Source organism: Diadema setosum, chromosome 4, assembly GCF_964275005.1.
Source record: "Diadema setosum chromosome 4, eeDiaSeto1, whole genome shotgun sequence".
In the NCBI taxonomy this organism is placed as follows: domain Eukaryota; kingdom Metazoa; phylum Echinodermata; class Echinoidea; order Diadematoida; family Diadematidae; genus Diadema; species Diadema setosum.
This window is the reverse complement of record NC_092688.1, coordinates 30,272,848-30,285,113: the sequence shown is the minus strand read 5'-3', so window position 1 is coordinate 30,285,113 and position 12,266 is coordinate 30,272,848. Positions and strand designations below refer to the sequence as shown.

The window sequence follows — 12,266 nt, the reverse complement described above, 5'->3', positions numbered from 1 at the left end:
CTATAACGAGGAAAATGACTCGGTCCCGACCATCTCGTTATATCGAGTTTCCACTGTATATATATATATATATATTATATTAATTGAATAAATAAAATAGATAAGGAGAAAACTGATATCTGCTATGGATATTTGAGGGGGGCAGTTTCTTTTTGGGAAGCTTCCAAATCACCCGACTATCAAATGTACTTCTCTGTCTGACCCCTTCATGTCCAGGCTCCATGTCATGACGGTCAATGCCCTGTCCAAGGTGAAGCCAGTCTCACCATACAATGAAGAAGACTTGACACTTGACCCATTGATAGTCCTTCGTTGTGATCTCAGAGTTTTCAGGTATCCCATCTGGCTTTTCTGATATGAACCTCTTGTCTCTGTAAATCCAATGATTTCTGTTTTATCTTAGCCAGTAAACATCACTTGATACTTATCAGGCAAAGGTTTTAAGTTGATCTTACCTTTAAAGTTAGTCTCCTTTTAGATGCTTTAGGTCTTTATATTTCAGTTTCAAGTACATTGTTTGAATTCTAAATCACAAATATATTAATATACAACCCCATTCACCATGTACAGGTAATTCCTGTTATAATTAAGTTCTTGGACTGGCAGTTTCTTTAGTTACAAAGAAAATTTTACTGTAGTTAAACAAATCAAGTATAAAAAGAAATAGAGATGATCATTTTGAGACATGAATTTTTGTGTTTGTTATTGGAGGAGTGCACCATACTTTTATTTATTTGTTCTACCCAGATTCTGTTTTTATTAAAATAAGTATTGATGAGAGCACTGACCAGGACTGACACTTGGTTTCAAGTCAGTCAGATTCTCGGTGTTAGTCGTGTGTATCTAGTTGTGTCTAAAGGTAGAGGAAGCATCGTTTCTCCTCACCTGCACAATTAGGCAGCAGCAGGGACTAATAATTTATTTCAAATTCACAAGCCATCAAGTACCATTGTAATTATAGCAATTTTTCTATGAGAAATATGACACTGATGCTATTTTTACAATTTCCTGTGAAGTCTATGTCTATGAATCATCTTGGAGTAGAATTGGATGTTTTCAAATCATCTGTATTTGGAAAATGACTGTCATGTGGAATTGTATCCAGTTGCCTACATCCTACACTGAACAAGTTACGTATTAATATATCGGGGGGGGGGGGGTGTTATTACTTTGTAGAAGCAAACAGAGGCTATGCTGATTGTGTAGATAACAGCAAAAGTTTCAATAGCACAGACTTCGTAGGGAGATATGAATCCATTCCTTTACCTTGAATCTCTCCTACACCCCTCTCCTACCCAGATGTCCACCTATCTTGGAGCTAATCCTGCAGACGTTGCGTGCCTACCTGGCTGCATGCCGTGCCTACCTCTCCTCCCACATCCTGTCCAACCCCACCGTGGCCCGAGCCCGACCTGACCCAGCAGCAGCCAGCCCCCTACCCTCCCAGGTGGAGAGGGAGGAGCTGAAGGCAGCCCTGCTCCTCACTCAGGAGAGTGCTGCAGTGCAGATCCTGCTGGAGGTCTGCCTTCCATTTGATGAGGAGGAGGTAGGAGGACATCAGTGGGTGAAGGCCTTGGTGTGCCCCATCCCACACACTCCATACCCAGTAGTGGGTACTATTTTGGTAGCAGGCAACATTTGCACTTTGCCATCAATTTGTATAGATGTGACTTGTTGGAATAGATTTCCAAGTGATTGCGAATTAGTTCACCAGTTCTGTGTGTAGTGAAAGTGGATGAAAATTGATGTGGAATAAGAGAACTGCATGTGGGAATATGGTATCAAAAAATAGCGCTTATCAGAAATAGATTTGGTAAACTATTGCAAATGGCTCTGGCATGAATGATTGCTACATCACAGATCACCACATCAGCGTGTCACAATTCACTCAATGCCATTTGCAAGCAGTGTAGTATCGGCAAAGTGGCAATGTCAAACGCTGGCCAGCAGATCATTTGTGAAAATTTGTCAGGCGATTATTTTTTCAAATTTTTTCAAATTCAAATGAATTTATTAGGAATTTTCTGCATCGAATTTATATTACAAAAATGAAATACAGTCATTTCTTTTTGTTTACAAGACAATGGAACATACATGTGTGTACATCTGAATATAAAACTGAGATATACGTGCACAGATTAAAGAAAAGAATAAGAGAACACGTCAATTGGGAACCACTTGAGATATAAAAAAATCAAATGATCTGACTGAATTATGGCACATGAATTTGGAGTGTAAATGCAGAAGACTGTCATCAAATACGCATATAGCTTGAAGATAGCCTTGAAAGAGAAAAATGGGCAAAACATGCATCATGTATACTTATCGAAAAGAAAAGAAAAAGTGAGAAAAAAACAAACAGTGACATTCTGGCATCACATTGCAATAAAAAAAAAATGTAATACAATAGACACTATATACAGTATCTCGAAAAAAAAAAACATTACAATCAAATTTTCGCATTGATAACACTCAATATGACTAAACTGTCTAAATGCTACTTCAGGGTCTTAAAGGGACTGTACAGTACTGGTTGAAGTGGGGATTCATGTTTTGAACATTTCTAAGTGAGATAATGAAAAGCCTCTTATGAAATATGAAAGAGCATGTAATTTTAAGAAGGATTCAACGTTTATTTGATGAAAATTGGTTTTCAAATGGCTGAGATATCAAAAAAAGTGCTAATAATAAAAGGCGACATGCCACAACTTTATTAGGATCTCTTTGTTTTACCTTGTTTTTGGATATCTCAGCCATTTCAAAACCGATTTTCATCGAATAAACTTTTGATACCCCTTAGAACTGCATGCTCTTTGACACCTCATAGAGTGGTTTCTGAATATCTCGCAAAACGTTAAAAGCTAAATCCTCACCTCGACCAGAACTGTACACACCCTTTAAAATATAACATCTTGGCTCTGTTTTGCAGAAAACCCCATTCAATTTGGTTAAGAGGTCGCAGAAAAATGTGGAATGATGTAAAGCATGTCATGAGTCTGATTCTTCCAAGTTTAGCATTTTGATGCTCTTGTGTGTGAATACAATAGACAGAACTTGGAGGGAAGAGATTCCTGACATCCTCTACAAAATTCCTCATTTCTCTTTGACCACAGAAGCAAATTGAATGGGGTTTTCTGTAAGATGTGGGCAATGAGTTATAGTTTCATACTCTGAATTTGTATTTTGATTGATTCACTATTTTTAAAGGTATCATTGCGGAGGGTCCCGTTGTAATTTTTTTTTTTTGTTTGACATACGGTATACAGAGAATGAGGTGAGTGAGGTGAGTGCTGGTGCAAGTGGAAGAGCCCAGCAGGCGCGCGATACTAGGTGCCTTTTTAAGATGGGAAAACTTTAATATGTTTATTGAATAGTTTTGACGTAAGGAGACTTGGGGGGGGGGGGGTATCAAAACATTAAAAATTAATCTATTAAGTTTTTGGTTTCAAAGATCAGATATCGGCTTTTTGGTTCAATCTGAGAGTAATGGGTAAAAACATTGGAATTGAAAAGAGACTCCATGTAATATATCGTCGCTGGGGCGATAAGACCTCGTATCTACAAAATGGCAAATGCTCAGGAGAGCCAAAAAACATGGCGGCCAAAGCACTGTGGCGAATGGGATAGCCTTTCCTTTGACATGCCGTGGTGGCTTCATTTTTGGAGTAAGACAGTTGGGATTTGGACAGGACATCACTTAACCCATTATTTGACCATTAATCCAAAAAACTCATTTTCACCAAAATTGCAGATACAAGGTCTTATCACCCCAACGACGATATATTGAATATATTATTTCAGTACCATGAAGTATCACAAAACCTTTCTCTTGTGTTAGTCAACAGCTTGGTCATTGTACCAGCATCTGTTCTTGTTGATAGGATTTTAACTTTTGAGATGTCATACATCATGTTGTGGTTTCAGCCATGCATGCACAAGAATATCACAGAGAAGTTTGCTCCCTCCTGCTAAAACGATGTGTGTGTGTGTGTTGTGTAGTTTAAACTCCACTTCATTTTAATAGCTTGTTGTTTATTGCTTGGACAGGACGGTGGGAGTCAGTTGTCATGCCTACGAGAGGTCAGATGTCAGGTCTGTTCTCTCCTCCATCAGATGTTTATTGCTGACCCAAGTCTGGCCAAGCTCATTCACTTCCAGGTGAGACACAGAACCCAGGCCTTTGTCTGTTGTCATGCAGCAACATATGATGCAGCATGCCATAATTGAGTATCTGCGTACTCCAGGTTACGGCGCTGTGTAGCACCATCTTGCATTTGTAAGATGTACAGATACATGTTTGTATGGCAGCCAGTATGTTGAGTCAAAATAGTGTTTTTTTGTTTGTTTGTTGTTTTTTAGTGTACCTATTATTTGTAGACTTGGAAAATCTTTCACCCTTCAGATTCAACCTGTAGTAACAATGTCACTGCTTTCCACTTTGAAGAGCCTTGCTTGCATATTGATGCATTTTCTGCAATGGTAAATGTGATTATTAGAACATTGTCTCTGCTGATGAGTTCAGTAATCTCAAAATCATTCTTCCCTACCCCCAGGGCTATGCCAGCAGTCTTCTCCCATACACTGTGGCTGGGATCCCTTCAATGCACATCTGTCTGGATTACATCCCAGAGTTACTGGCCCAACCCGACATCACAAAACAGGTTGGTATTTTACTGCTTCTTCACCCCTCCCCCTGTCACTATATACTTCTCTAGTGTGTATAAAAATAGTGGTACATCCAGTCAGATTGGGAGGGAAGCTTGTTCAGTGTTGACCAAGTAGATCATGTTCAAATAAATTCTTTTCTGCCCATCTGTCTCCATTTTTGTATTGACATATGCAATTTGCAGTTGTTGTTTTTTGTTTTGTTTGTTTGTTTCTTGAAGTTCTTAATCCAGTGAGGACAGACTGATTTTGATATAACCCACATTTCCCATAGACAACTGCCCGAGTATTCTTGGGACTCGTCTTCAACGGGTTAACAAAAGTTACAAATAGATATAATGATGAAAGTTAAGAGCCAAGACATTAGCTGATCAAGCTGAATCTAAATGTCAAAGTACACAAGCTTCTCAGTCATTGATTGACAAGTTGACCATGAATCTCTCCGCCATTTTGGGTTGTCTTCTTTTTTCCTCCACCAGATGTTTGCGATAGAGTTGACATCACATCTGTGCCTCCAGTACGCCCTGCCCAAGTCTCTCAGTGTAGCAAGACTTGCTGTCAACGTCATGTCATCTCTTCTCACAGGTAAGTTCTTGTCGACCGTGTGTAATGGGCATTTTGTCAGACAAGTTACATGAACTAACCTGTGTGTATACATTTGCCATCTGTGCAGGATGCGTGGTGTTTCCTACAGTATTTTTGCCCTGAGCACTTCTGTCCACCAGCTACTTAGAACAGATGTCTTTCACAATCTGTTCAGTGAGTAAAACAACTTGAATAAAGGATATTGATGAATTTTACTTTCATTTCTTATTCACCAAAAAGAACTTGATGGCATTATCCAAACTTACAAGAATCTCCCAGAATATTATAAATGGATGGATGAAGTTCACACCTTAATGAGAAACATGTGATCATCTCTTTAATTCCCTGTGATATGATGTTTAATTTCCAAATTGGTCTATGTACTTAATGAGAAAATTGTTTTCCTGAAGATATAACAATATATGAATGTATTAACAGAGCTGCCAACTAGTACTGATTCTCAGTAATTTCTACTGAAATTGGACAAGAATACTGAAGGTTACAAGCAAATTACTGATTTTAGAAATCATTGTCCGTGATAAATTCTATAACACTGTTAAGGATTACTGATTTTCACTCAAAAAAGGTGCAAATTACTGATTTTCAGCCATCATAGTACTGAAAGGCTTTTACAAAAGTTGGCAGCTCTGTATTAAATGAAGAGCACCTTCTGTGAGTTTCCTCAACCATGGATACTAACTATGAAGTGCATGATTATGAATTGGAAGCGAGTGATGTAATGTCTTTGTGCACACGTCTCCTCACCCTCTTGACAACAGTCCTGACAGTGGAGAGATGGGCCATCTTCTACCAGACTACTCTGCCCTCCCTCGTGCGTATCTGTCGAGCCTTCCCACCTCTCTACGAGGATATCACCTCCCTATTGATCCAGCTAGGGAGAATGTGTGCCTCTAGGATATCAGCAGCAGGTAGCAGCCCGTCATACACTGGTGAGCATGGCTTCTCTTTTGAGGCTTTAGAATTAATGCTTCTATTCAGGTGTGAGTTTCATCTGTAAATTAACAAACATGTCGGAAAAAAGGAACCAGTGGGACTCGAACCTGTCATCTACTGCTTTCCGGGCAGCAACACTACCACCAGGCTGTCCCTGGTTGCGGGCAGTGACACGATGAACATGGAACAGTTGCTTGATCTTAACAAATTTAATTTGTAGAGGGAGACAAACTGAAGAAACTCACACCTGAATCATTTCATTTCGGGTACTGGATGTGTAAAATTACAACATTTGCTATTCTTAATCCATGAATGAAAGCAAACAAACAAATTTATTTCGTAACTTTTGGATGACTGTACTTCACTTCTGCTGAGTGCTATGACTGCACTGTGCATTGAATGGCAGCATGTCATATATCATTTAAAAGGGAATTTTATCCTCTTTCAAATGATATATAACTTGTCTGTGTTTTGTTTACTTTTTGCTAATGAAGAGCGATTGTTTGGAGAGTTGTCTGCCTGTCGGCGTGTGTGCACAAACGGTGCTGGGCCACTGAGGTGTTTGTTTACACAAGTGCGTTGGCCCGATATGGGTTATGTTGCATTTTCAATGTATAGAAAAGATGAATTATGTTCAGTGAAATTCACTTCTTTTTATTTGACCCATATCAAACCATCAGTATTGTAGTTGGCATGTTTATTTCTGTATTGAAAGAACTCTGCCTGCCTCCTTCACCACAAAGTGATACCTTGCTTTGCCCTATGTGGTGGTTCCTACAGGGAATGATGCTGAGCTAGCCATGCTGATGAGCCGAGAGGGTCAGATGGCCAGTGCCAACATCAGCAACGAGAAGAACAGTGACCGTGCGCTGCAGGCTGCCATTGAGGAGACCTTTGGTGACATCGTCAGGCTTGCTGTCCTACAGAAAGACACGGACAGCTGATTCCTGCACCAAGCTTGGGATCATCCCATCATCCTTTGTGGATAGAAGACCTTGACAATCTGGCCATTGGTTACAGAGACATTCACAGTTGAACATTACCATCGAGTGTGAGAGTAAAGTCCTGTTTGCATGTGTGCAAAGTGACTGGACCTTCAAAACAAATCAATACTCCTCTCCTTGCCAAGGACACTACCATGCAATTGTAGTTACAAAATTCACTCCCCATCCGCACATCAACCAGTCTGTACGGAAGGAATGGACTTCCCAGGGATACTTGGAAGCCAGGTTTCTCTTCAAGCTTTATGCCAACTTCAAGGCTTCATGCACATCAGTTGTAGCATCATGCAAGAAAAATTGATTTAAGTTTTATGAAACTGCCATGAAGCCAGTTGAGTGGATGCTTGTAAATCAGTCGCCATCAAGAAATCCTTCCTTGAAGTGAAGATGATGGCCATGAGAAAACACAGAATTGGAAGATATCCTGAGAAAAGGGCTCGACTAGAAAATACTGTGAACCTGTGTCTGCATGCAATTGTCCAAGTTTCTATTTGAATTCAATGATAGTCACGTGGACTATTACAAAAGATGGGACATAGTAACATTTTCCAGCAGGGCAGTGAAATGGATCAAATGACCACCAGGAGTACATTGTATGGCAAACTGATTAAAACCAAACTAGCAGTAGTGGAAAGAAAAATGTTAATTTAGAACAATGGCCATTATTTCCATATTACTGCTGTACTGTACTGTGTGTTGAGGACAAGTTACTGTGTTGTATTGGTGATGCTACACAATATTTTTGTCCATATAAAAAATGAACCTATAAACCCTGCACTGCTCTCTGAAAGCTTTCATAAACACCTGTAGAAGATGAAAAAGGGGGAAAATATATCCTTGTCTGTTAATACTCTTCACCAAAACTTGGAAGTGAGATATGTATTTGTGCCCATATGGAGTAGCAAGAACAGTCATTTTTCTTCCTAATGAAACTGAGGATAACAGCCCAAAAATCAGAACCTTGGCTTTATTGCTATATTCAAAGAGTATTTCCTTGTTTGACCAAGAGTGTCTGGTGGGTATGGGAGGATAAAGAGTTAGTTCCGAGGTTGGAGCAAATGTGCCTGCAGCATAACTTCATGCAAAAGTAAGTTCACAGTATTGGCTCATATAAAACAAACTCAAAGACGTTTGTAATGCTATTGTATACACAACTGCATGGCCCTGTACCAAGTACATGTCCACAAGACTTGAATGTGAATATTAATATTTTGTGAATAAAACAAAAACAAGGAGACCAGTATTAGGTTGTCTGTAGTGTATTATTTTCTTTATTTACATACAATGCATTATCTTCAGTGCATTTGTAGGAATAAGACACCATGGTACTCTGCACTGACAATTGACACAGATACATCTTGCATGTACTGACAATTAGCTGAACTTCTCTCATAGGTGCTTAAAACATGGTACAGCTGATATGCACAGTAGCTACAGGAACTAAAGCATGACAATGACACATTCACTTGTATGGCATCCATTCACTGACGAAGGAGTATGCACGGTGGTTGAACCATATGAAGAGCCGATGACTCCAACATACAAGGACACACTGGGATTGCCAAAATCACCTTGTACCAAAAGGAAGTTTTTATGGGAGTGTGTAACAACTAGGTCTCCCTGCAGGCATGTATTTCCACATTGTAGTCAAGGAATACAATTACTTGGTACAGTGAATTGAATTCAAAATCACTGGCTTTGACATAACCCAAACATAAAGACTAAAAACAATCATGAGAGAAGAAGAAATATATAATCACATTTTTTCTGAAGGTAGAGACTATCAAAAAAGTATATTGTCACAAATCAATGAATTTCTGCAAGGTAATAGGATGGAATTCAAGTGTTTTGCAAGAATCCTTTACATAACTGGCATCTCAAGTCATGCACAATGAAAACAGTGTGATTAAAGTAGAAAGCTTTATGAAATGTGTAATTTACCATTTAAAAAAAAATAAAATCAGTTTTTCTGCTACCAAAAAGTGTTGAAGCTGCTTTTGATGCCTAGAATCTTTGGCAAGAAATGCAGGGTCTGAGTAAGCAAGCATTCACTGACATTCACTATGTCCAGGTCCTTCCTGGTTAAAGTCCTCTATACCTTGCATAATCTAATATTCTCTCTACTTACTATTAAAGTTATAAGAGGTCCAACACAGATCGTATCCATGCGATAGATGTAAAAAGACAGCACCAGGGCGAACAACATCTGAGATTCATTCCTGCCTCATATCAGTCAACGTGCTTCACACAATTTCAGCTACCACATGATTTGATGTACACTGTAACCATCAGACGAACTAAAGTGTAGCTTGCAAGAAATTAGTTTTGCATTGAGTTGTCAGTCTCTCGGTGGAACTTTGCTTGATCAATAACAACAGTGTCCTCGTCAGTCATATACCACTTACGCAACACTGCATGTGCCAACACTTTCTATATCCATTTAACAAAGAGGGAGTCTGGCAGGCTGTTGATGTGACCATTCAATGAAAATTTCATGCTTGCACATACCAAATGTAAAATCACTACGGCATGACAGACAGTACCTCTTATAGCTGCAGGCACATTACAAATATGAGCCATTTTTAGTCACTGAAGTGCAATAATGCTCATTGGTAGAGACTACAAATAGTTGGTTTTTTTTTCTGGTTTAATTCCTTGGATGGTAATACAATGTGAGTCACTTCTGTGTGAAAATGCATAACTCGAGTGACCTGACTGGTCATCATGACAGGACCCACAGAGTGTGGTCAAGAGCAGTGTCATTTTTATTAGAGCCTGGCCCACTGTCTTCCCATCATTCATCACACTAGTCCAGACGAAGATGACATCGCCCATTCCTTTGACCAGTGGTAGCGACGTCACTCGTCTAGATCAATCGGGGGCCATGACATCAGGAGCTCAGCATGCAGATCTTGGGGCAGCCACTCCTGGTATGCCTGCAGCAAATCTGGTGATTGGCAGTGGGGAATGAGTGGGTGGAGAGATGGAGGCAGAGAGTGTCAAAATGATGATGATTAGAGAGGGAGAAGGAGGGTATGAAACAAAGAGATGGAATGAAAAAAACGAGCAAAGGGGGAAACAAGCAAAAAATATAGAGGTGATTGGGTAAAGAAATGGAGGTAGAAAACAGTGGCAAAATGAAGATTATCAGAGAGAGGGGGGAAAAGAGAAAGACAGAAGGAAAGGAGACTGCACTCAAAAAGTAAGTACAGCATCATCCTATACAAGCACTGAACACAAAATTTAAATACAAACTTGCAGCTCAAGGGATATTTACAGGAAAGTGAACAACTGGTTATCTCTTCATCCAACTTAATCATCCATCAAAATGTCATGTAAAACTTGTTCCATTACATCCGGACTTTCGTGTGTCAGCTGAATGAAACAGAGACTTTCTTTTGAACAATGATGGGCAGTACTTTCATTGTACACATGCCCAATGTTTTGAAGTGCAAATTAAGCTCTAAAATGATACACAAAGTAATAACAAACTTGGGCATTATACAATACACCTGTCTATGTGATGGGTCAAGTCAAGGCCAACAAAAGCCTCCTTTGGCAAGTAGAGACATGAGGTAATAATATAACATTTGACACAGAAACTCACATTGTTTGTCCTCTCTCCAGACCTGTACAAGAGCTGCCTTAGTGTCCACATTCTTCCCTGCCAGGGCTTTTAGCAGGATCTCAGTTCTGGGTTGTAGTCTGGAGAAATTCAGAGGATATTGGTCAAAGATTCAAAGTAGCACAAGGTGACTCTGACAAGTGTGTCTACATTTTTACACTGTGTCTACCAAAAGCTCTCAATTTCTATCTTCTTGTTGATATTCCTTACAATGTGTTGCAGTTTGTTAAGTACTTCCCAATGAATCATAGTCACTTATAACCGAAGTTGGCAATGGATGAAAGTGTCTTTGTCATACCATGCAGTGTAATTATATAGTATATCTCCTTCGTAAACACAATAAACGATTCATAACAGCTTCTCAGAACACCTCAAGTCAGATGCCACTCACAAACTTAAGCAACCTTGCTTGCCTTGCCTCATGAACTGAACTAACAATTTGTACTTTCCATGTATCACAAATTTGCATTGGTACATCAGAATCAAAGCTCACATCACAGTAAAGTGACCACACTGTTTTGTTGGCTAGATTATCATCAGAGTAACCTTATCCAAAATTTGACAGAGAGAGATTCACACATTGGAATGGTGGTGGTAAGACACCTATTGTACAAACATTAATCAATCAAGCCTAACTAGTTCACTTACTTTGCCCAGGTCTTGATCATGGTGCTGGGAGTAGACAGCAGGGACGAAGTGTACTTCTTCAGACTAGGTACCACCTACACATGTATCACAATATCAATCAGATCAAGTTGTATTACTCAAGTCTTTCACTTCTCCAACTTGCTATGAAGGAGCTACAAGACTACAGATACAATATGCAATTAAACAATGAGATAAACTGATATAATGCAGTAATTCAAAACGAATATAATACTCACAAAACTTACATGAGTATTCCATTACCATGTATTAAAAGTATTGTAGAAAACTGTGTAATTCATGATGCCCACATATGTGTGCTTTCAGCCATGTGGTGCCATGAAAATTACAATTACAAAGTACAAGAAATAAATTTCAGATGAGATACAAATCAATATATTAGGGCTTATAAAGGTTAACAGATAAAGATGAAAGATTGCCACAAAATTTCAGAACGGCATCAAAAAAGCTAATTGACATGTTGAATTCACATATTTCTCAGAAAATTTCCTTTTTTTTTCTCTTTCTCAAAACTCTCCCAATTTCTTTCTGTATCTTCCATTCTGTACTCAATGTAATGTTTCTTCAAGACCAAAATTCTGGTAATATATTTGGTGTGTATGATAAGAGATAGGAATAGTAAAGTTGGCACGACCTACCTTTCCTTCCAGGAGGAAGCGGGCAAACCACTTGACCCTGTCCAGACACTTTGGGTACTCAAGCTCCTGGGAGGGGAGCTGCCAAGCATTCCGCCCTGTAGATTGATGTCAGAAAACATCCATGATATATTA

General features: G+C 39.2%; 2 protein-coding genes across 2 annotated transcripts in view; one reads left to right on the top strand and one right to left on the bottom strand.

Annotated features, from left to right (window-relative positions):
• LOC140228008 (integrator complex subunit 2-like) overlaps window positions 1-8,448 on the top strand; it is a 46,678-nt gene extending 38,230 nt beyond the window's left edge. The window contains exons 16-22 of the mRNA XM_072308403.1: window positions 217-333; window positions 1,300-1,546; window positions 4,048-4,158; window positions 4,554-4,661; window positions 5,145-5,250; window positions 6,030-6,200; window positions 6,985-8,448. Of these exons, the coding sequence (XP_072164504.1) occupies window positions 217-333; window positions 1,300-1,546; window positions 4,048-4,158; window positions 4,554-4,661; window positions 5,145-5,250; window positions 6,030-6,200; window positions 6,985-7,148 (1,024 nt within the window). The 3' untranslated portion in view covers window positions 7,149-8,448. The remainder of the gene's footprint in view (window positions 1-216; window positions 334-1,299; window positions 1,547-4,047; window positions 4,159-4,553; window positions 4,662-5,144; window positions 5,251-6,029; window positions 6,201-6,984) is intronic.
• Window positions 8,449-12,266, bottom strand: part of LOC140228010 (probable ATP-dependent RNA helicase DHX37) — a 27,496-nt gene continuing 23,678 nt past the window's right edge. Inside the window, exons 26-29 of the mRNA XM_072308406.1 lie at window positions 12,135-12,229; window positions 11,479-11,552; window positions 10,813-10,910; window positions 8,449-10,152 (exon numbers count right to left, since the gene is read on the bottom strand). Coding sequence (XP_072164507.1) covers window positions 10,064-10,152; window positions 10,813-10,910; window positions 11,479-11,552; window positions 12,135-12,229 — 356 coding nt within the window. The 3' untranslated portion in view covers window positions 8,449-10,063. The remainder of the gene's footprint in view (window positions 10,153-10,812; window positions 10,911-11,478; window positions 11,553-12,134; window positions 12,230-12,266) is intronic.